Raw genomic sequence first — 25,734 nt, 5'->3', positions numbered from 1 at the left:
GTAAGGATACGTGCATTGCATTATGGGATACTAAGGCAAAGTTTGTGTGTGAAGTCACTTGACGCACAAACTTTGTTTGCTTACACATTGATAAAACCAAGAATATAATTTCTTGGCATCTTTAATTTATTTTAAACTAAATAAATAGTATTTAAATAATCAAGAAATAATCAACTGTCAGAAAACAGCACTGCTAAGCCATTTATATAATGGTAAAAATACAGTCCAACATGAATTGCAAATGTTGAAATATTTCCCCAAATTAAGAAGATTATGTTAAAAAGAACAGTATAATTCTTCATACTATTATCTCAGTTGTCTTTCCAGTAAATTCCTCCTAAAAGCCTTATATGATTTTGATGAGTCATAAACTGATGCTTGTATAAAAAATATTCAAAAATAATATCTAGCAGATACTGCAAAAATAACTACAGTCAATTCTTACTATAGCACCCTTATAACAAACTTGCTCACTATAACTGGCTACTGAAAAGTCTCAACTAAAACCACATAGGTGCAAAGCTATTCTAAATAAAATTTCATTCAGCAAACTATCAGCTATAATTCATTTGGTCCTTATAGTGAACTATAAGAGTCAAATGTACTTCAATAACCATCTACCATTTTTAATAACTATATCAATAGTGCTTAATCTTTTTTTTTTTTAATCTCTGGGGCCATCTATCTTTTTATTTTTTTTTTTAAGTGCATGATACAGGTATGCTGCAAATTTAGATATTAAGTTATTTATATTCTGAAAATATTAATACATTTGTCTTATTATTCCAATCCCCTAATATGATTTTAACTAGTAATTAATTAAGGCTAATATATTTTTTAAATGGTTAAGAATCAATTTTGGAATATTTTTTAACTATTAAAGTATTAACTATATATAAAAGCAGTCATGAACAAAATACATATAAGACAGTTTTAATAAAAACTAAAAGCGTTTGTACTGATAAAATGTCTAATATGCTGCATTAATAATAATTTTCCATTAATTTTTTCTATTATTACCTGAAATGAAAATTTCAGAAGTCATTAGTTTAATACAATCAACTGTCAATATTGAAACTCATAGGAACCCCAGTAGTTTATTATAGTGGATAGTTTAATATCTACTATAAAAACACTTTAGAATGGCATTGTGCCTATGGAGATTTTGTTGGCACTTTAGTAGTAGTTTGTTTTATAATGGTGTTTGCTATAGCAAGAGTAAACCGTAATTAACTAACTTTCAGCAAAGATGTTTAATAAGACTGTCATAAATAATAGCAAAAATAATGAAGTTAATATAAACTCAAAGCCTGTTTTATAGAAGTTTTTAAAAATAAAATTGATAGCTTGTTACAGAAATGCAAACAAACAATACATGTTCTTATTGCAGGTTTTGAAATTTATTTCTAATATGCTTCACTGTTGAAAATGCAAAACAGCATGTCTAAGCTTCCAAAAATAAGATCAGTTTAGAAAATTTTTCTATTTTGGAAATTTCAATGTAGTAAGCTATAAAATTCATCACATCCTCCCTTTTCATGTTAGGTTCAATGGCCTGCTATGGCCAAGTAACTTGGGTTCTTAGAAACTTGATTATAATAGAATGGTTAATCTTATCTGCACTATGTGCTATGACTGCAACAGCATATGTTTTTCTAGCAGGCTTGCCTGTTTCGTGAGATGTAACACAATTCCTTTAAAGGCAAACAGCTTTGTCTATCTTACAATATAATTGTATGAGGGTGGTCTGAAAAGTTCTTGGCCTAACAATGAAAAAAACCGAATTTATAATTTCGAAATTATTTTTATTTTTCAACATGATCTCCCTTAAGACTAATACATTTATTCTAGTGATGATCCAAATTACCAAACTTAAGAATAGGATTTCTAACAAAAATCATCAAATGTGTGCTGCATAAAGCCATAATGCACACATTATTATTAATGCAATATTAAGATATCACTACTTTCCAACAAAATGGAAAGTGGATGGCATAATCTTAATCTCAAAACCAGGAAAAGCTGCACAGTTAGCCCCAAATTATCACCCAATTGGCTTGCTCTCCTGCGTAAGAAAATCAGATAAGAAGCTAATACTAACAAGACTGCAGAAATTCTCTAAAGAATTAAATCTCATCGCAATGATCAATTTGGATTCTGGGAGAACCACTTCACAAAACAAGTTCTCACATGGAAAAAGTTAGTCTAGGGTACAACTGGAAGCAGAACATAGGGCAATATTCCTGTATACTGCCAAAAGCATGACATAATGGGCTTCTATTTCAAAATCCTGGATGATAAATTCTACTAGGACTAGTCAAACTTATCAAATCCTACCTCAGCAATTGCAAACACCAAGAAGCAGCAGAGAAGGAGACTATCTGAATACAAAATCACAGCAGGTGTTTTCCTTCATTGTTATCATGTCTGTTGCTTGTTACCTATGTGGTTGACATTCCATACATAGTGGCCACAACAATGACACTATACACAGAACATATTGAAATAATGGTATATTTCTTCCAACCTAGATTAGCAACTGAAAAACATAGTATCAGAATTAGAACAATGGTTCAAAAAATGTCAAACTGATGTCAGTGCAATAAGAGAATTGCTGCTATTCACTAGTATCCCCCAGGGAAAGAAGTGGTCATTTTGGAAACTCCCATTCCATGGTACCCAGTGGCCAAACACTTATATAGCTAGATAAAGAACTCTGCTTCATGACTCATGTCTGCTCAAAAGCAAATAGGGCAACAGGACAGCTATACTTGTTATTCAATCAATGTAGCCAGCTAAGCAAGGAACTTACATTGACGAACAGGCCAGTTCTGACACATAGCTCACCTGCCTAGTCACACAACAGATGTATGAACCAAAACAAATGTTTAAGAATAGCATCCAACACTATCATTCATAAGAAATGTACAGCTTTCCCAAGAAGCCATATCCCACCCTAAGATCAAAACTTTCTTACATAAAAGGGCAAAATTCTTTGTAAATGCTGCAGATACCAACTAACCAATTAATCCATCAACTAGTGGGCTGTAGTGAGCATGACGCTGAAAAACACAATGCCCAAAAACCAAAGTTAAGAAGTAGTAAGTGTTTTTTTTTTTTTTTAAATATTCACTGCGAGAAGCAGAAGAGCAAACTAGCAGTAGTACAACAAGTAAATATTTCAGGTTAAAAAGTACACTGAAGGTAACTTTTTTTATATATATATTTACTACCAATAGCCCAGAAATGGGTGAGCCAAGTGCTCTATAATCACATTCAATCCAACAATTTCTTTACAGATCTGGCAAAGGTATGAGGCCCACAGGTCCAATCAATCAATCTACTGCCAGAACAGCGATTGGTTATCATTTTAAGCATTATGGGAAGGGCCACTACCCAGACCAGTTTCGACCTTTGTTGAGGTGGAATAGCATATTCAAAAACTCCAAAGTTCCAGAAACTTGGAAAACTGGTGACCTTTAAAAGGCAGTTATCTGCAAACTTGTAGTTACTGGACACTGTACAGAATTCTCTATTGATGAACTCTTGGAATGGGAATCTCACTCCTAATATTTGCAGATTATTTGCGAGATGAGATACATTATGTCAGTAGTGCACTCAGGATTTAATCCTAGGGGGGGGGGGGTTGAGTACATGATTTGAGAATACACACTACACATCGCATACGACCTATGACTGAGAATCTGTGATGATCGCTAATTAATAAGTAGCACAGAAATAGAAGACACGACACAACATAAATAAAAAACATGCATTCTTTTCACGCATGATTCATAAGACAAGCATAATAGCTACAGTCCAAGTTTTCAATATTTCAAGATTACGATTGAAGAGGCGTACAATTTAACTCAAAAACTATCGAAATTCTTCTGTCTACTTTAACTATTCATCCTCTTGGACAATTTATTATCAAACAGATCAAAGAAGTGTCAGCTGACAGATTAATTATCTGATTTTTTTTTTCATCATAATGATCATTTATTGAACTAAAATAACATGAATGGAAATGAAATTATTAAAACTGATCCCATCTCAAAAAATATAATATTGCTCCTCCAAAAGATGAAAAAGATATAAAATTTTATATAATCTGATATTCATAACATTTTGAGAAATAACATCATTACCAATGCAAACATCATTTCACTTTCAGGCAATGTCACAAAAACATAGATTTCCATCCTGATAATGTAAAATGAAATGATCATGAAGTAAATACAGAAAATGCAATACATAATGCAGTGCCGCACCCAAAGTGGTGTTGGGGGGGGGGGGGGTCAGGGCCCCCTCCAAAGAAAAAAGGAAAAAACACTAGAAAATTTTCCAAAAATCTTTTCCTAATTAAAATTCAAGTTTTTTATTTATGTTGAGTAGTGTTCTATTTCTATACCATTTATGAATCAGACCTATGACTGAGCAGATGCTCAGTCATAGGTCTTGTGCGATGCGTAGTGTGTATTCTCAAAACTGACATAATGTATCACATCTCACAAATAATCTGCAAATATTAGGAGTGAGATTCCCATCCCAAGAGTTCATGAATAGAGAATTCTAGTGTCCAGTAACTACAAGTTTGCAGATAACTGGAAGGTGGCCTTTTAAAGGTTACCAGTTTTCCAAGTTTCTGGAACTTCGGAGGTTTTGAACATGCTATTCCACCTCAACAAATGTCAAAACTGGTCTGGGTAGTGGCCCTTCCCATAATGTATAGCATTATAAATGTCCATAAGAATATGTGCTTTGCATTATGGGATACTAAGACAAATGAAGTGAAGTCATTAGCCTCTACATACAAGTAACCCAGTAATGAAGTTACTTCACTGCAAACTTTGCTTACACTTGGACAAAGGATTAAACCAAGAATATAATTTCTTGGCATCTTTAATTTTTAATCTGAAGATCAAGAATTGGGTTTATGTAGTGCAAATTTAATATTAAACCAAAAAGTAGTGTGAGACTGAAAATCAAATACATGAGAAAGATATATATCGATAAGTAGGAATAAAACCATAAATAAACAAACTTAAGAAGACTTGAGAATTTAGAGTTCATGATTTTTTTTAAATGGTAATTAGTTATGAGCTTTCCATTTAGTTAACTAGATGAAAAGATGAGTTGGAGTTAAGTTGATACATGAGTAAAGGGGAGCAGTTTATATTACTTATTAGCCAAAAGCACAGAGTTAGTAGAGTCTTTGGTTCTTACCACTAGCAATTCTGAGCAGTATAACTGGTTTCTCTTTTTTGTTGGAAATTGATAACGAGGACCTTCTCGATTTCAGGCATGTGCATTTTAATTATATGGCATGTGAGATATTTCAGTGATACTGGGAGTTTTGTTGATATTGCTAGTGTTTTGATTATATTTTCTCTGGTGGATTGTAAATAATCTGATATAGGTATATTGCAAGTGCTGTAATGCTCAATTAAATGTGATTTTAAAGAGCTAATGGTGGATCAAACATTACAGGTACTGCATCTGAGCTGACAGTGAAATTTGTAAACAATGTTATGCTATTAATAATGTATCACTATGGTTTTATGTTTTAATAAGTTTTATAATTCTTGTAGAAAGGCTTATACGTTGGGAACACATGACTATTAAATTATTTAAGGAATTTACAACGTATACTGGAATATTAATTAAAAGAAACTTTAATAAATACTTCCTATATTTCGACAATGTCACATTGCCATCTTCATGGGAACATACAACTATGACACGTGCATGCAGGCACTACAAAAAGCAAATGAGGTCGAAGAGAGAAACTACTGTTGTTCCTAGAGTCCTAATGGTGCCCCCTAGCGGGCTATATTGAGTTGTCTTGGCTGTTGGGCTGATGTTCTCATGATGCAAGCCTCCCAAATTTGGGGCAGTCTCAATACACCCAAATTTGTTGTTGGAAATTTTTTTATAGCTGAGGCTGATTCTATGAACAATCTTTCATATTTAAACTTGCTGCGGTGTATTAACATGGCTTTCTTTGTTATGAGGGGGGGGGGGCTCGTGGTTTACTGGTTTTAATATTTTTTGGGGGTTGTAGCCATTTGGCTAAGTATTAAGGATGTGGTTTAGTTCAGTGGTTAGGCACTGTCATCTGAACAGACCTACCTGGGGTATACCAGGTCCCTTGCAGCTGTAAACTGTCCTACTTTGGCCAAACAGGCAGGAGAGAAAACGTCAGGATTTCGGAACACAAAGACTACGTCCGGTTTCACCAGTACAGCCACTCTGGGCTTGCAGATCATGCTCTGGATACCCGCCAAAGAATACGTTGGAAGAAAGCCATGTTAATACACCGCAGCAAGTTTAAATATGAAAGATTGTTCATAGAATCAGCCTCAGCTGTAAAAAACTTTCCAAACCCAACAAATTTGGGAGGTTTGCATCATGAGACCATCAGCCAAGACAACCCAATATAGCCTGCTAGGGGGCGCCATTAGGACTCTAGTAACAACAGCAGTTTCTCTTTTCGACCTCATTTGCTTTTTGTAGTGCCTGTGTGCATGTGTCATAGTTGTATGTTCCCATGAAGATGGCAATGTGACATTGCTGAAATATAGGAAGTATTTATTAAAGTTTCTTTTAATTAATATTCCAGTATACATTGTAAATTCCTTAAATAATTTAATAGTCAATAAGTTTTGTAGTTTATTATTGGTGGTAAATGCAGTTTTGTAATTAGACTATGTGAAGATGTGTTTAATGGCATCATAGATTTCAAGAATATATGGGACTAGTTTTGATTTTTCACTTATGAGAGTATACAAAAATTCCACCAGTGAAATATCATTACATGCCAAACAATTAAAAAACACAACCCTGAAATTGAGAAGATCATCATTATTGATTTCCAAGAAAACAAAAAAAAATTATAATGCTCAGATTCTAGCACTAAACCAACCAATGTGTTGTACAGGCAAAGATCCTATTTAATTGCCATAAGGTTGAGATTGGATAAGATAAACTACTGATGCTTACTTTCAAATCTTTTAGTGAACCACTTGGCAAACTCATAACTAGCTTTTTCTCTCTTTACCTGATGACAAATCCACTGAAAACAGCCAGCACATACTGTCATTTATACTACTGGTTGAGCATGTTTACTATAGAATTTTAGAGTTTTAGCTCATAAATTAAAAAAAAATAATAATAATAATCATAATTTCTAAATTCAGTACCTGCTTAGTTTTGTTTTATTTCTAATTTTATTCATACTTCTTAATATATTTTTGCTCAGTGTTCACTTTTCTACACTGTTTTCCAATCTCACACTACTTTTTGGGTTAATTTTATTGAATGGCATTCTAAATAACCCCATCATCCTGATATTCAAATTATCTAGGTAAGTGTGATTTGTTACTCTTTATAATTAAAAAATAACAATAATAATAAAATAATCCACTCATAATCCTTTAATCCATTCATTAATCTTAAGCCTAAGGGTTAATAAACAGGAAGCTCTACTACCATAAAGCTTAACTTTTTTGTTTAATGTCTAACGTATGTTGGGAACTACATTAAACTTGTTTTTCAGAATATTTCAAATATCGAAGCTTGAACATTTTCTAAGATGACTTAGAATTTTTTTAGATTAGAAATCCTGAATCTCAACATGTAAAAATCATAAAGTCAATAAAAAAAATATTATAGTAGCATGCATATTATATCTTCCCTTTTTTACATTAGACATGACCCAAGTTACTTAGACTCACAGCTAAGTAACTTGGCTACTTAGAAACTTGCTTAATGCTTATGACAGGGTAGTTAATCCTATCTGCATTGTCTGCTATACACTAGTGGCCAAAACTGTGGAAACCTTTTGGAAAAAGTGTATTTTTGAGGTTTGATGGCTCATAACACCACTTTTTTTGGTGTAATACCATAAAATTATATATCAATGGAAAGATAATTTAATCAAGAATGTAATGCAATAACTTTTATGAAGGATTTTTTATTAGAACAGCAGTTATAAAGAAGAAAAGTGAAACACAGAAAAAATGAGATATACAAAAATTCTCACAATGTGAGTTAATACTTAGTTGGGTAACCTTTAGCGTTAATTACGGCCTTACAATGCCTTCCCATGGAGTGAACCAAGTTTTTTAGTTCTGCAGCTGTTATAATGTGAAACCAAGATTGAATTATTGGGTCTATTAATTGGGTTTTATTGGTGGATTGCTTCTGACTAACAAGTTTCTTTAGTCGGCTCCATAGATTTTCGATTGGGTTAAGATCTGGGCTATTCCCAGGCCATTCCACTTTTTGAAACCACTTTTAGCACATAGCAGCAACATGACATGGAGCTGAATCCTGTTGAAATATAAATACTTCATTATCTTGGAAAAGATCACATGTGGAAGGCTTCAGTTTGGGTTCAAGTATTTCATTTATGTATTTTGGGGCATTTATATTCCCATTAATCACACAAATTTTTCCCACACCATTTGATGTCATACAACCCCAGATCATAACACTAAGTGGGTGTTTCATGGTAGGTGTAATTATTAAAAGAACAGGTATTCCTATAACTATAACTATTCCTATAACTGTTTGTGTGACACTGAAGATGTACTATTAGTTTTAGTATGAAATATCTGTACTTTTATTAATTAAAAGTTATTACTGTGGTCTTACGTGTTCTTTTAATAACAGTAGGTGTGATGCAATCAGGATGCAAATCTTCTCCGATTATTCTCCTTACGTATTTTATGCCATCACTACCAAACAGGGAGATTTTGGACTCATCACTCCAAATGAAACACTACCATTGTTCCGCTGTCCAGTTAACATGGGTTTTAGCCCAGTTTAATCTTTTCATCCTTTGTTTGAGAGATAAAAATGGCTTTTTTCATGGAATTCCAGCATTTAGACCAAATTCCTGCAGTCTGTGCCAAACAGTACTTGCACTCAACTTCACATTGTATTGCGCCATTTCATCTTGTATACACCCAGATGATTTTCTTCTGTCATGTAGGCACAGTCTCTCAATTCTTCTATCATCACTTGCTACCTTTACCAGTCTAGTTTTGTAGTGACTGAGTCTCCTTATACCTCTTCAAAAATTTAGAAATGCCACCTTTGGTTAAGTTTCCACCAATTTCTTCATAACTGTAGCCTTGTTCACTTAACAGTACTATTTTACATCACTATCTGGGTGACCAGTCAAACTCTTAGCACCAGTTAACATGGGTTTTAGCCCAGTTTAATCTTTTCAACCTTTGTTTGAGATATTATTATGTTTTACAAGCTCACTAAATAAAAGAACACACACAAAAAAAAAAACCAACCAACTTGATAGCAATCACATAACACACTGACAAATGTCCTCCTCTCAGCTCCAATACATGACATCAATAGCTGAATCCTACACTGACCTTATTGGCTCATTGCTAAAACCAAGATGACACCTGATTGGCTCTCTAAACACTTATGCTCATTGGCTACATTCAAATGAAGAAAAGCTACTTCATATCAACCTAAGCATGGTGTGCTTCTTTTTTCTGGTTATTTGGCTATAACTTTTCGTAGAATACAGGTAATTGAACAAATGTTGTTGTATCACATTCTTGATTAAATTATCTTTCCATTGATATATAATTTTATGGTATTATACCAAAAAAAAGTGGTGTTATGAGCCATCAAACCTCAAAAATGCACGTTTTCCGAAAGGTTTCCACAATTTTGGCCACTAGTGTATATGTAACTTGTGTGTTCTTCCGGCTGACTGGTTAAACTGTTTTGAGGAGTGAACAACTTCACCTTAAAAGCCATGATAAAGATTCGTCAAGCCCAAAATGGGATTTAAACCCAGGTACATCCTACCAAAGAACACTGTCAATACCTACATCAAAATTTACATCTAATATTACTTCAATTTCTATTTAATATTGACTATAAAGGCTTTTCATAGATTATACAGAAATTGTTTAAATAAGAAAAAGTAATAAAAAACAGAAATAAATTTATTTGAAATTTTAAGAGGAGAAACTATGTTTCTTGTATTTTATTTATTTATATGAATATGTGATGTGGCATGAAAGATGAAGAAGTAAAGTCAGAAGCCGTATGATATATGACAATTTATGACAGCAGAGGAAGCAGGATTCCAAAAAAAACATGTGGAATCTAAGGATGATCCTTAATGTGTTGTCTTTCATGATGGCATAAAATTTACATCTAATATTACTTTAAAATCTATTTAATATTCATTATACAGAAAAAACTAGCTGTTTTCAATGCAACAAAGAATGTGTAGAGAAATATATGGAAATAAGTAAAAAAGAACATCATGGCTTAGCAAATATCTTAGGCATTAGCACTAAGCTAACCATTGAACATCAAAGTATGAAGGAAATCCTGCATGCACGAAACCAGACCATTATATATGATCTAGTTTCAGCTCTTGAAATCTGAATATTTTACAGCATATCTATACAAATTAGTCCTTTAAATTTGGTTATTTTTTATTCCAATGAGTGATTAAACAGTAGGGAGTATGATTACAAAAATCGCTAGATTTCATCAGTTGATTTCTTATCTTAATGTTTTTTTTTTCATCTTTTTTTGTGATCCATCAATTTCTCCTTTTTAAAAGATAACATAGTAAAACCAAAGCAGTCCAATGTCTGATAAGAATGCAAAATAAGCTGAATAATTCATGTTTAAGTCACACCAAGATAAATGCAAAAATAATAGGTTTTTTTTTTTTAATTTTTTATACCTGACCCACACACGAAAGGTCACAAGACCTACAGCATACCAGTGTCTTGTGTAAGCAAAGTATGATAAAGATTTTGAAAAAAACATCAATTTACCAAGGTTTGTTTCAGTGTATTATTTAAGCATTAATCATATGGCAAGCATAATAAAAATTAACTATATCACATAATAAAACTTTTTGTTCATAACACAGAAAACTTACTGCATCTTGTTTTAATCTGTGGGCAATTGCACTTCTGTCAATATCTTCTGTTTCTGCTTCCTCTTGCTCTATAACATTCAATGTTTATTTTGAAATAGGTGAATTCATGAGACTTTTAAAATATCATTCTGACGTTTCTTATTGTATATATAACTACAAAAAATATGGCCTAAAATAATGTTGAAATTACTAGTACAAGCATACAACAACTATTGCTTTCTCATAACCAAGAAACTAACAAAACTAAGTAATATATGTACGTGCCATATGACCAACAGAACTGGAAGTTACATCAATCATATGACTTGCCCTACAGAGTTAAGAAAACAATATTAAGATTTAAACAAACAAACAAACAACAAAAAAAAAGAAAAAAAGCCTAACATACGATACAAACAAAATAATAAAATTAAAATAAACTACAATAAAGGAATATAATAAAATCAACAACACAAATAACAATTCTTTTGCCGGTTAAACATAACTAAATACTCAAGGAATTGACAACATACACTAGAAATATAAATTAAATCAACTTTAATATATACTTTCCGATATTTCGGAAATGAAAGACTATTCATGGAATCAGCCTCAGCCCTTAGGAACATGCCAAACCTTAACAAATTTGGCTGCATGAGACTGCCCCAAATTTGGGAAACATATATCAGAAGAACTTCAGCCCAAAGGCTGAAGAACACCTAATATAGCCCACCAGGGGGCACCATCAGGACTTTAGGAAAATGGTAGCTTTCTCGCTTTGTTTCTCATTTGCTGTTATGTAGTACTTGCTTGCACGTATCTTTATCTTAAGTTGCCCGTGAAGATGGCAACGTGAGGTTGCCGAAATATCGGAAAGTATATATTAAAGTTTATTTAATTTATAATTGTAGTGTACACTGTCAATTCCTTAAGTATTTAGTTAACATAAATAACAATAATAAAAGCAATAGAATAATAATAAAACAAATGGCATGCACATGAATGAATGTCACCATAACACCACACTCACTTATAAAATGAAGAAATGAAAACTAACACAGCAAACATTTCAAGTTATCTGTTTTGTGTTGAGACAGCAAGAAAATTCAGAACACAAAAACATTCTTACAGAAACAACAAAATCTCCAAGTGAAGAAATATAAGCATTATCATTGACATCAGAAGGAATCCCAACAAGTAAAGAAATGCCATCACAAGAATTTACAGAATGCAATATAACAATCTTGGGTTATGCAGATATCAAAAAAATAAATAAAGATAACATTCTCGAATTGTATTTTTTACATCATTTATTTCAGGAAGTTACATCAGAAAAATAAAATTATGAGCATAACAAAACAAAAATAACATATAAAATACTTAGCATAATCGAAATAATACATGTGAGTAAAAAATTACCACAAACACTGCTGCCGAGAACCAATACACTAACAAACACTTATGGCCCATGTCCTCAAAAGCTAATTCTAACATTTTAAAAGTCAGTGCAATCAACATATTACTGCTTCAAAAACAAAACCACTTATCCAAAACTGGTCAAAATCAACAAACTACCATGAAAAACACAACAGCATTAGAGCAAATGCTGTTCTAGAAACTCAACTACCAAGCACCACTAAAAAAACACTGCTTCACACAAAATATTAGCAAAACACCATTCTGAACATCAAAAACAAATAACTCTAAAAACATAATGTAATAGTGATATCAAACATGTGGTGCTGCTCTCGGTTATAAGAGAGCAGCAGCTGTTGTACACTAATGCCAAACTAGTGTAATGGGTTGGAGATATATAGTTTTTCAAGTGGAAAACTAGTTCCAGAAAATATATAAACACAGTAAAAAAGCAACAAAAATCATTTGCTGTTAATTGAACATCACACCTTTTGAAAATAATAACTCACTCCATCCTCAGTGATAATGATGTTATACATTCTTAGCAAGTTTGAGGGGAAAATACATTAAGTACTAACACCAAAGTGATGTGTCTTGTCATTTTTGTCGAGTGACACTGGTGAATTTAAAACACACAAACACAGAGGGGGGGGGGGAGGTGTGGAAAGTTCTGATAAACACCTAGACAAAAATGATATTAAAGCAACTGATATAACCACAAGAAAGAACATAAGTTACCTTCATAACTTTGCTATTAGTATGTTCTTTCTTGTGGTTATATCAGTTGCTTTAATATCATTTTTGTCCAGGTGTTTACCAGAACTTTCCAGACCTCTGCGTGCGTGTGTGCGTTATAGCCACTTAGATCAGAATTTCCTACACTTTTGATCTTAGGTAGCTATAATAATAATTATTTCTTTTTTAATGCTCATAATCTTCTCTTTACTTGCTAGGCTCATGTTCAAGGCCAAGTAACATGGCTTTGAAGAACTCAAATTAATATTATCACCAGGAACGTTAGCTGCATAATCAATTAGTGTCTGTTATCACTCCATGTATTCTTTGGTGAGTTAAATGTCTTGAAGGATGAAAAACAAGTTTCTGATAGGGAAAACCCTATCCTTATGACCAGGTAACTCACCTTCAGCTGAAAAGCCCTTAAAATATGTAGTATAATTTTCAAAAGACTCAAATTGAAGCAACTGTTAGAGGTGAATGTAGACTCGAATATACAAGAAACAAAGCGGTTTCAAAATAGGAACTAAACCAGAGACAGTCAGTGTTAAGTGTCAAAATCTGAAGAAAATATCAAATGATTCAGCCAGACATACTGGTGAAGTTGTCTGCATGCACAGAAAAATCAGAACATCAGGATGTACTCAACCTTGGAAAAAGAAGAAATCATATTGAAAATTCAGGGCAAGTAAGTCAGTATGTATCCTTGAAGAGTCCAAAGAAAAATGCATAAAAGCTAATCATGAAGGTGAAAAAATTCTGAAGACTACTGACAAAGCTTAGAAATGGAGGAAGAGGAGAATGCTACAAAAGGGTGACATAAAACTGATCAAAAGGATATTCTGGATGGCTGGAGTAATTATTTTGATCGGGTTTCATGTCACTCTTATGATTTCTGATTCCTTTTACAATAATACATTGAAAATTATTAAATAAAATAAGCAGTGACAAAACAAGAATAGAAAAAATACACAAGGAATGTAACTGTGAATATATTTCAATACTAGAGGTAGAAAAAGCTATCAAAAATCTCAAACATGGTAAGACAGTTGGAGAGCAGATGATATTTGGCCAGAGATGATGAAATACAGAAATATGAAGCAGCTTGAAAAGGTCCATGTTAGGTTTCTAGAGCAGTGTTTCCAGATTATCTAATGCTTATTTCAGTCACAGTAACAACACTAAAGTACTACAGGTTATAGCCTTTCACAAGTGGGTTTTACATTAAAAATAATAATTAATTAAATAATTAGGTAAAGGGGATCATTATCAATAAAGCAGATAAGAGTAATGCCATGGTGATACATGATTACTCTGAGTATGATCGGAAAAAGTCTGTCTTACTAAGAAATCAATCTATTTAGTTTGATAGCAGTTGCACTGCATAATTTAGAAAGCCAGAATTAATGCTTAAAAAATATGCACTGTGGAATAATGTAGTACTAATATTTTTAAAAATGAAATTTATCAATACATGGACATATTCTTAGATAAATTATTTTATCAGTTCTTAACATGACCAGCATTACAATTTATCAGGCAATTCATTTGCATGAAAATTTAGAGGAAAGATCCAAAAGTTCTTCATCTGTGTTAATAATCGAAAATAGTAAGCCTATATATCCTAATGTCTACTATAATCTTCAAAGTAGTTCCATGGCAAGTTCCAGCTGCTTAACTCCCAAAGCAAGCTGCAAAATCTGATGGTTATTTGTTAAAAGTGAAATGATGGTTTAAATCTTGTTCCTTTCAGAAGAATTTTCAACCTTAGAAAGAGAGAGAAGTTGCAAGGAGAATATTGACAGACAAGAAAAATTAACAGTGATGGAGAAATCAGCTTTGATTTTGACACTGTTCAGGGCATTTTCTCATTATGGAAAGTTACACACACATCGACAATGTAGTATAATGCTGCAGACTAACTTTGAGATGCACAATGTTGCTCTAATCATAAAAGCAATCAAAGTGACTTCAGTCTTCAAGCAACTTTCTCAACTTTATCCACAGATATTCCTCTTCTCAAGCTGATTATGTTGAAAATGCATAAAGCAATGAACATAAAACAAATGAAATGTCAAAATACTACTAGCCATTATGATAAGGATGCTTCCTACATAACAATAAATGTAGTCTAATCCTTTATCCAAGTGTAAGCAAACAAAGTTTGCACCTGAAGTATCTTCAGGACTGAGGCAACTCGTAGTAAAGGTGGACCAAGCTCTCATCACTCCATGTCTTAGTATCTCCTGTGGACATGTATAACGCTATGCATTAAGGGAAGGGCCACCACCCAGACCAGTTTGGACCTTTATTGAGGTCTCATCAGTGGGAGTCAGACCCAGAGGTCGTGATACCAAGGTGGAAGCAATGGAGAAGTCATATTTACCTATACGAGTTGCCAAAAGGTGTCTCGCCTTATAATTAAATTACTCTGGATTTAGAGAAAGATGTTTGAAGTTTTTTCCACTTGGTAATACTATAATAAATTTAATTTAATCCTTTATCCAAGTGTAAGCAAACAAAGTTTGTGGCTGAAGTATCTTCAGGACTGAGGCAACTCATAGTAAAGGTGGACCAAGTTCTCATCACTCATTGTATTAGTATCTTCCATAATGCAACTTGTATAGGTAAATTTGGCAACTCGTATAGGTAAATATGACCTCTCCATTGCTTCCACCTTGGTATCACCAGCTCTGGGTGATACCAAGGTGGTATCACCCACTGACAACACCTCAATAAAGGTCGAAATCGGTCTGGGTAGTGGCCCTTCCCTTAATGCATAGCATTATATATGTCTGCAAGGAGATGTGCTTTGCATTATGGGAGATGCTAAGACAAGGAGTGATGAGAGCTTGGTCCACCTTTACCATGAGTTGCCTCAGTCCTGAAGATACTTCAGGCACAAACTTTGTTTGCTTACACTTGGATAAAGGATTAAACTAAATTTATTATAGTCTAACCAAGTGGAAAAAATTTCCAATATTCTACATAATATAACTATAGTTCCATGGTCTTATCTTAAAATGGTTCTATATACAGCATCAGTCAAAAAAACGTTTGACTCACAGCTTGTATACATCCAAGTTCAGACAGGCACCTTTTCAATAGTGAATTTAATAAACAGTCTAAGGACCATAGCAACATTAATTTGTGTTTGTAACAGCTTATAAACAACAGATCCTAGCTTTCCCAGTGGTAAACATTATACTAAATAAATAGGAAGTAAACTAGTATTAATTTCTAGTCTGAAAGAAAGGAGACCATTGCTTTTTTTATTTTTTTACCTTGTTTCTTAATTTCTTCTAGATAATGCCGGGTTATACGAAGTTTCTTTTCTTGCTGAGTTTCTTCTTCTTCTTCACTGGTGATTCCACAATTTTCCTGCAACAATTCTTCATTGCTAAATGCAGTAGGGAAAAAGTAAAAAAAAAAAAAAAATATATAAAATCAATATACAGAAATAATTCTCATTTATATTATACTGGAATAAACATTTACAAGAACACGACCCCCATTCTAAGGTACTGGTGAGTCCTTCCAGCTTTCCTTAAATGCACCTATTCTAATCATTACCTTGTGACTTCTTCTGAAGCAAAGTATATTATTATTATTTGAGAGACCTCCAGAAAGTCAGGGATTCATCAAGGAAGGCCACATACTACTGTCATACTTGATCTTGAATTCATTCACACTACTTGCACACACAATATCCAATGGCAATCCATTCAAATCATGCATCACTCTATGAGAGAAAACTCTGGCTCTCATCCTCTTCTTGACAGCATTCATTCTCAATTTCCAAGGATGGCCTTTTGTCCTGTCTGCACTCTTGATCAAATGAAAAATTCCTATCTACTGAAATCTGTATGACCACAGTTTGTAAGTCTCAATCATATACTTCTCTTTCTCCTGTTAGCCCTTTCTTCCTCTAATGTCTGCAGTCTACAAGTTCTCAATCTGTCTACATAATGACTTCATAATGACCTGCACCTTCGATCCTTCCTGGCACTATAGCTTCTGCGGCTGCCAAAAACTTGGTGTGCTTTTTGCACAAGCCCACTACTCATGGCTGCTAACTCTATACACACTTCAGAACACACGCAATTTACAGACAAAAAAAAAAAAAAAAACTAGCGGTGGTGGTTGTGGGCAGTAGATGGCGTTGATTCGTAGTAGAGGTTCGGTGTAGTGGTGGAGACAGTTGTAGGTGTCCTCCCGCGATGAGTCTTCGGACTCTTTGGAGGTATCACGAATAATAATAATAATAATACTAATACAAATCCCAAAATACAAAGTCCAGCCATGGAATATTGCTCCCATATTTGGGGTGATGCACCAAAATCCCCTCTAAGATTGCTCAATTCTATCCAGAAAAGGGAAATCAGCTAATTAATGATCCCACTCTCTCAAATACCCACTTCAATCCCTCTCTCACAGATGTTCAGTTTTTGCCTTGTGCCTCTTATACAGATACTTTCATGGACAGTGCTCTGCTCAATTGGCCAATTATTTCTCCTCCAAAATCATTAAAACCAGTGCCACTGCTAATCAACACTCTTTTATAGTCTATCTTGAAACTAACTGAACCAACTCCACTGCTTCCTCTTTCATTCCATCTACTTCTGTCCTTTGGTACAGTCACTCCCAATATGAATTCCCCAAAGATTACAACTCTCAGCTGTTCAAGCAAAATGTGAACAAACTGCTCCTTTCTTCTATTCCTCTTGCCCACAAAAGTCACTAGTGTGCTATAGGTTTTGTGGACTTTCATGTGTAAATCAGATACAAAAATCAGTATTCCACAATCGTGATACCATTTTTAACACTATCCTTCACTCTCTCTCTCATGTATCAAAATCACCACAGAAACCAGGAGATTAGACACATGCACAATAGTCCAAGTGAAGTCTTATCAAAGCCTTGTAAAGAGGTAAAAGGACTTATCTTTACAGTTCAAAGTTTGTTTCAGAATTGTAATTATGCTCTGAGTTATATTTGCAATCTTTGCTATATGACCCTTGAACTTTAACTTCCTATCAACTAAAATTCCAAGATCCCTAGCCAGATCAGTTTCTTCTAGCATAATCCCACCAATATAATATCATCATCATCATCATCAAATTCCTGCCATGTACCTTCAATGGGATGTACGGGATATGATAGTACTACATGAAAAATTTACATCATTACTAACTTCCTATCTACAATTTTCTTCCAAATCAGTCTGTTACTTGTCAAGACTCCAACATCATCAGATCTTATATTTCTATCGTCTAAGGCACTTTGTACCATCTCAATCCAATTATATATTGGTCTTCTTCTAGGCCATTTTTCTGCCAACCTGGAAGAGAACACTTGTTTTGCTAATCTGGTCAAATGTTTTACTTCTGACCCAGCTCTCAAATCCATAAGTTAAAACTGGTTTGAACACTGTCTTGTATACAGCTAATTTAGTGTTCCGACTAATTTCTCTCTTATTCCATATGAATTTATTCAGTTGACTTCCTACAATACCAGCTTTGTTGATTCTGTTGTCTATTTCCATATTTAATTTACCATCTTCACTAAACATCATGCCCAAGTAGCTGAAATGTTTTACTTGTTCCACAGGTTCTCCATTCACAATGCAGTTGACATTTTCAACGATTCTGCCTATTTTCGTTGTCTTGTCTTTTAATTGCTGACCTTCATACCATATCTATTATAAGAGTTATTCAATTTAGTCAGGGAATCCAGCAGACTTGTAGCAGATTTATTTAGAAGTATAACATCGTCCGCATAAAGCAAAGAGCTGACATTAACATCTCCAATTTTGATATCAGATTTAATACCATTTTCCTTCATAATATGATCCATATAGATAATGAATAACAGAGGGGATAATGTACATCCTTGTCTCACACCAGATTTAACATTAGACCATTTTCCTGTACTTCCTTCAATCCTAACTGCTGATTTACAATTCAAATAAAGACTAAGTATTGCTTGATATAATGTCCCATTGACACCATATAACTGTAGTGGATTGAATAGCTTCTCTCTTGGCACCTTGTCATATGCCTTTTCCAGATCGACAAAACTTAAATACAGATCTTTGTCATATTCCCATGATTTCTCGACTATTTGTCGTAAAGTGAATATCTGACGCTGACAACCTCTATTTGGCCTGAATCAATCCAGCTTGTTCTTCACCAAGCTTTTCTTCCACAATTCTTCTCAACCTTTTCTCAAGTATACTTGCATAGATCTTGCCAGGAACACTCAGTAGGGATGTACTGAGTGTTCCTGGTGTTCCGACTGCAAGAACACTCAGTAGGGATGTACTGAGTGTTCTTGCAGTGACTGCAGTGCAGTCACTGCAAGACTTTTATACCACCATACTTCAGCATTTCTGGTCGAATATCATCTACTCCTAGTGCCTTTCCACATTTCAAGCTTTTGATTGCTTTTTTTACTTCAAGTATGGATATGTATTCCTGACTGCATGCCTGGTCAGTGTTTTTTTACAACTGTGCTGTCATCGCTGCTTGTTTCATTTAGCAGTTTTTCAAAGTAATTACTCCATACCTCAAGGATATCTTTTTCTGCCATTTTCATGCCACCTTTATCATCTCTAACTCCTTTTACAGTACTCTTTCCTCCATTCCTAAGCTTCTTCAACAACCTCCAGAATATTTTGCCACCTTCGTGATATTTATTTTCTATATTCTTGCCAAAGTCCTCCCATGACTTTTGTTTAGCTAGTTTTACACACTGTTTAGCATTCTTGCATTTGTCTCTGTATTCTCTAACAGCACAAGCTGACTTATTTGCCAGGAACTTTTGATATGCTTTCTTCTTTTCCTTCACTGCCTCTTTAACTTCCTGTGTCCACCGGGGAGTTCTGATTTTTTTATCCTTGCAGACAACCTGACCACATGCCTCTCTAGCTAAATCAATCAGGGTTTTCTTCAAGGTTTGCCACCGAATCTCCAAGGTTTGGTTCCTGTTCTCAAACTCTTTCATTTTTTTCTTGAATAATCTTTGTGTACTTCAGTCTACAGTTCACATCTGAGAGCTGCTCAACTTTTATTCGCTTTAAAACTTTCTTACATGTTATTCTTTTCAATATGAAATTCAATTTTATCCTGCTCACGACTAAATAGTGATCACTTCCAATTTCAAATTTTCTGTACACTCTGGTGTCCTGCATAAGGGAGAAAACATCATTATCAACTATAACATAGTCAATGAGACTTTTCTTATTCCTTGCCTCTTCTCTCCATGTGAATTTGTGCACATTTCTATGTTGGAACATGGTGTTAGTAATAACCAGTCCATGTCCTGAGCAGAAATCCAACAGGTATTTGCCATTATTATTACCTTTGCTCTTTTCTCCAAATTTTCCCAAAATATTTTTTTATGTCTGACAATCACTTCCTACTCTGCTATTTTGATCCCCAACAAGGACCAACTTTCCCTTTTTCATTGTGTCAGTAGTAGCATTCTCTAAAGCAGTGGTCGCCAAAGGGGTCGGCATTGACCCCCTGGAGTCGATTGGGGATCGACAGAAAAATATAAGATATCATTGTATGGGTAATATTTAATTTGGTTAACTTGGATTATCTCCATGACAAAAGACATGGAGGTAACGACAACGCAATTAAGAGTGAATTGTGGGATCAGTACCTCCATCTTACAGGTTCATGAATAGGACCTGTAAGATGGGGTAAGGTCATGAAAATAGTTACTGAGGCCGATCAAGTAGGCCAAAATTACGTATTTACCAATAAACGGATGTTAGTGGTTCCTGCCGGCCGGCGCAGTGGGAGCGAGATTGCAACACGTGCGTAGTTCTTATTTACTGATACAAGTATTCGATCCCAGTCTCATTTTTTTGCATTCATTAACATACAAGTGAGCGTTAATGTTCTAAAATTCATCAACATACATATTATAATTCAATCGTTATTCATTCACGAACTAAACTTCTCTATGTTGAAAAGTTGAGCAGTACTGGTAGTAATACCAGTGATATTAATACCAGTAGTTTATTAATATCACTAGTAATACCAGTGATAGTAATAGTAGTAGTAATAGTAATATAATAATATATACTATATTATACATACAATAAACACTGTAACTATAAAATAAACAATCTAAAAACTCACATAAGCATCTTTTTTGCTTGTCCTATTATAATTACGTAATAGTAAAATATAGGGGGTCGCTAAAAAGTCAAGAAACTCTCGAAGGGGGTTGACGGGCAAATAACTTTAGCGACCCCTGCTCTAGAGCCTCAAAAAATTCTTCCACTTCTACCTTAGTAGAGCCTTCTGTGGGACAATAGGCACAAAAAATTTTCACATTGTCCAATTCCCCATTCAGATATTTGCCCATATCACTCTACTTGAGACTGCCTGCCATTCAAGAAGATTAGCCTCGTATATAGTGTTGAATACTATGGCTACTCCTTCTTTTCCTTGATTGTCATTGCTTGAATATAACATTTTGTATTTATTGCTCAGAAAGATCTCACCAGTTTTTGTCTTTTTTGTTTCAGTCACCCCTATTATATTAATCTGGTATTTATCTAATTTTTCAGCTAGCTCAATTTCTTTGCCATTCAGGCTTCTTATATTGATAGTACCGATCTTGAACTCTGGTGATATTGAGTTGGGGTGTTTTAGGGTTTTGAATAACAATGAATATTTCATCAGACCAACTTGTATGACTTGACATTTACTAACAATGAACGCACACTCATTCTGGAAATGTTCCGATGAGGGTCAGTCGACCGAAACGGTCCACACCCCGTTAACGCTCTCCCCTGCCTCAGTTTCCCCATAAGTAAACCCTTCTCCTTCTCTTCCCCCCCCCCCAAAGCACCCTTAAACACAATAATATATATATATATATATATATATTATTAATACAAAACCCGGGTTTTCAAATTTATTTTTCCCGCGTCAACCCCCCCTCCCCCATTATAAACAACTTTCAGCAGGATCATGAAATTGGAAGACATCCTAGTATCAAAACAAGGTATGTACAAAATTTTTCCACCTCTTTTATTCTGCTATAATTGCCTTCTACACCCACCCATAATGCCCTAAAATATATATACCCCTTTTTTGAGTAATAATAGCCAATGTATTTAAAATAAGGGACACTCCTAAACAAAAACAGGCTATAATAGCCGTAATTATAATAATAGTGTTTAAGAGGAGTAGCATGGGAATTTTCCCAGAAACTATACTTAATGAACTCACATTTTCATTGTCATTTTCACCTGCCCACAATTCCAGCTTATTCAAATCATTCTGCAAGTAGTACAAATCAGCAGCCTTCCTGATTACCCTGCATCATCAGCAAATAGTGCTTTCCAATGTCATTAGTGTATAGAATGAATAAGAATGGATCAAGGACAGATCCACGTACACCACTGGTTACCTTAAATCTTGCAGACTCACATCTGCCATATACCACTTTTTAATATCTGTCAATCAACATCTTCTTATCCACATTAATATTTTACAACCCAATCCCATATTCTTCAGTTTATGAAAGTCTTCCATGCTGTGATCTGTCAAATGCTTTAACAAAATCTAGAAGTATCATGGTCTATCCATTACCCTTGTCTAAGTCAATGGAAACATTATTATAGAATGCTAGCAAATTGCTCAAACACAAACTTCCTTAATAAATCCGTGCTGTTCATTGCAAAGTAGAGATTCTTTGTCAGCCCATTTCTGAATGGAAGCCCTTACCAACTATTCCAAAATCTTTACCACCACCACTCCAGAGATACTGATAGGTCAACAGTTGGATACATTAGTCTTTGCATCACCTTTGTGCAATGAGATTACCATATATTTTTTCCACTTCTGCAAAATATTTCCTGTTCTGGGACTCAAATTAGATAGTTTGGTCAAAGGAATAGCTAGTTCAATTGAACATTCTTTTAGCACTCATGCTGATATCCCATCAGTCCCTACTGCTGAATTCTTATTTAGTTTGTGCAACAGCTCTAATGCTTTCTCCTCATACCTGAGTTTTTTTCATCCAGTAAACAGGTAGCAGTGAGCACAATGCTGCATGCACCAGGTTGATTGCTTTTAACAAAATGTGCACTCATTAGTTGAATAACATCTTTTGCACCTGTTACCCTCACATTGTCTGCATTCAGGAGGTATTCTTTCATATTCTTTTACTTGTAGCATAATGATAGATTCTTTGAGATTGTCTTTAGCTTGCAGAGCCAAATTATTTTCATACTCAGACAGCTTTCTGTACAACAGTTGTGACTCTCCTGTTCCTTATAATTGTCATAACCGATATCAATCTTATGCACATGGTATTCTTTCCACATTATCCTTTTCTTACGAATCTCTTAAGAAAAAAAAAAAAGAATCTCTTCATTCTTACTCTATTTATTCTTTGAACCTCTTAAGGAAACGTTCCAATATTGCATCATTTAGATATTTTTAAATGCTTCCCATCCAACTAATATCATGGCACAGAATCTCGCATACTCCTCAGGTGGTCGTAATTTCCTTCTTTGTTGTTCAGTATGAAACCTGTCCTGAATGGAACATTCATAACTTAGTCACTTCCCAAGTGAGTACCACATAATCACTTTCCCCAACCAGCAAAAGAATAGTTATGTCTTTAACTGAGACATAACTCTGACACTATAATCAATTCTAAAACTCTTTTATCTTGAATTCCTACTACCACATGCTACTTGAGGAAGTTGCTTGCAACAACTCAATAAATTCAATTTCATTCTTCTCACGAGATTTTACTGCTACTCAATCAATGTTTGGATAATTCAAGTTCCCCATTATGATTCCTCCTTTTGTACCCATCATTTGATGATGAATTTCTTCATCACTAGCAAATAACCCATTAGGTCTGTAACAACACCCCACCATGTATTTGATCTTGTTAGACTCCACCTCACACCTGATAGCTTCAAACTCACTGTAACATGAAAAACTGTTATTACAATAACAGGTCTCAATGCTAACTGGGAAGTTATCCAGCATCATTAGCAGCATGCCCCCTCCTTTTCTATTCTGTCTTATCCTTCCTAAAGGATAAGACAGAATAGAAATAAGATAAGACTCTCGTCTATAGTCTGTGTGGCACAGTTGGACAACTTGCAGATCTGTTGTTTTTTTTTTATCTAGTGTCTTATTTATGCAAACCTCTTTACACATGCTTGATAAGTCCAACCCAGAAGAACACAAAATCATTCTCATAAACATTTCACACAATAATGTCCATTCCCATCATGAACATAGTCACGTAGCATTGTCACTCATACAAACAGATTCTCACCATTCCTCCAACATAATTAGTTCGCTGACTCTCTGTGTTAGGTCTCATAGTAATTAATAATTTTTAAAGACTCCTGATACCAAACACATTCAATTGTAGGCTGTCCCTCTTATACAAATCCATTCTGTCATTAAACTCACTCCACACATCCAAAAACTTGCATCCATTCCTTTTATCTATTACATTCAGCCTATGCACTGAATTGTTTGCTATCACAGCTCTTCTTCTAAATTTTTAACTAATTTATTTATTTAGCATATGGGGGAAATACAAGAAATTAATGAGAAAAACTATATCCAGATTGACAGTTCAGTTAACCAATTGATGGCAACATCTAGGAATAAAAGCAAGTTCCTGAGGCCTCCATGGAAAGTGTGTGAGGCAGTTATCAGTGATATGATGCATTGTCTGCATAGCACCACACACATACACAAAAGTCGCTGTGAAATTCCCCACTGATGTAATAAACAGGCACATCAGCCTTGTCTGATTGTAAATCTGTTTAGGGGTAAAAGGGTGTTAAGGTAGATCGAGTCTTGGTGGTTTGATAGTTGGATCTGTAATCAGGTACTTGTTTGTAGTTTGTCCTGGTCTTCTCCAGCAGTTCTGAGGACTATCGCTGATATTTCCCCAACCCATATGGGAGATCTGGAAGTAAGGTGGTGAGCTGGAGAGATATCTTGATGTATATGAAGGTATGTGTTATTTCTGATTTTCTTTATTTCTTTGATGTCAGCTTCTTCTGTTCTGAAGCATGGAAGGGTAATGTGACAAAAAAACAGGTAACAACAATGGGAGAGGAGTAGACTTTAAGTGACCAGAGATGGTTCTCATTGTTATGTTAAGCTATGTGTCCATGAGAGCATTGTAGTGACTTCAGCACCAAACTGGTGACAAAAAAATACACCCACTGCCACAACTATGGTCAATCATGTCTAGTAGACCATGCCTTGGATATACTGCGCAGAATTAGATGGAAGAAAGCAACCAAGATTTTGATAGGGAATGGTGCAATGCTATTTAGAGGATGCCGGTGCATTAATAAGAATGAAAATATTCATTCTGATCATAAATTATAACATTTTTGCATTCAAGAGAGAGAAACTTTTAAAATGAGAACACCGGCCAAAGGGGGGAAAAAAGAAATCACTGTCTACAGTATTTCTAGTCTTCAGGCTCAGTAACAAGCAATAATCTACTTATTAGTTAACAAATGAAGAATTAGTCATTAAACTTCTTGCTAACAAAGATCTGTATTTAACTCTGTAGATCTGGAAAAGGCATATGACAAGGAGCCAAGAGAAAAGCTATTCAAAATGCTACAGTTGTAT

General features: G+C 34.4%; 1 protein-coding gene across 1 annotated transcript in view; it reads right to left on the bottom strand.

Annotated features, from left to right (window-relative positions):
* Positions 1-25,734, bottom strand: part of LOC150098055 (U3 small nucleolar RNA-interacting protein 2-like) — a 190,013-nt gene that overhangs the window by 151,154 nt on the left and 13,125 nt on the right. Inside the window, exons 3-4 of the mRNA XM_090406409.1 lie at positions 16,360-16,475; positions 10,946-11,013 (exon numbers count right to left, since the gene is read on the bottom strand). Of these exons, the coding sequence (XP_090262535.1) occupies positions 10,946-11,013; positions 16,360-16,475 (184 nt within the window). The remainder of the gene's footprint in view (positions 1-10,945; positions 11,014-16,359; positions 16,476-25,734) is intronic.

This window comes from Typopeltis vanoorti, chromosome 16, assembly GCF_054136105.1.
Source record: "Typopeltis vanoorti isolate ZY-2024b chromosome 16, IOZ_Tvanoo_1.0, whole genome shotgun sequence".
NCBI lineage: Eukaryota > Metazoa > Arthropoda > Arachnida > Uropygi > Thelyphonidae > Typopeltis > Typopeltis vanoorti.
Note: the sequence above shows the minus strand (reverse complement) of the source record. Positions and strands in the feature narration are given on the sequence as shown.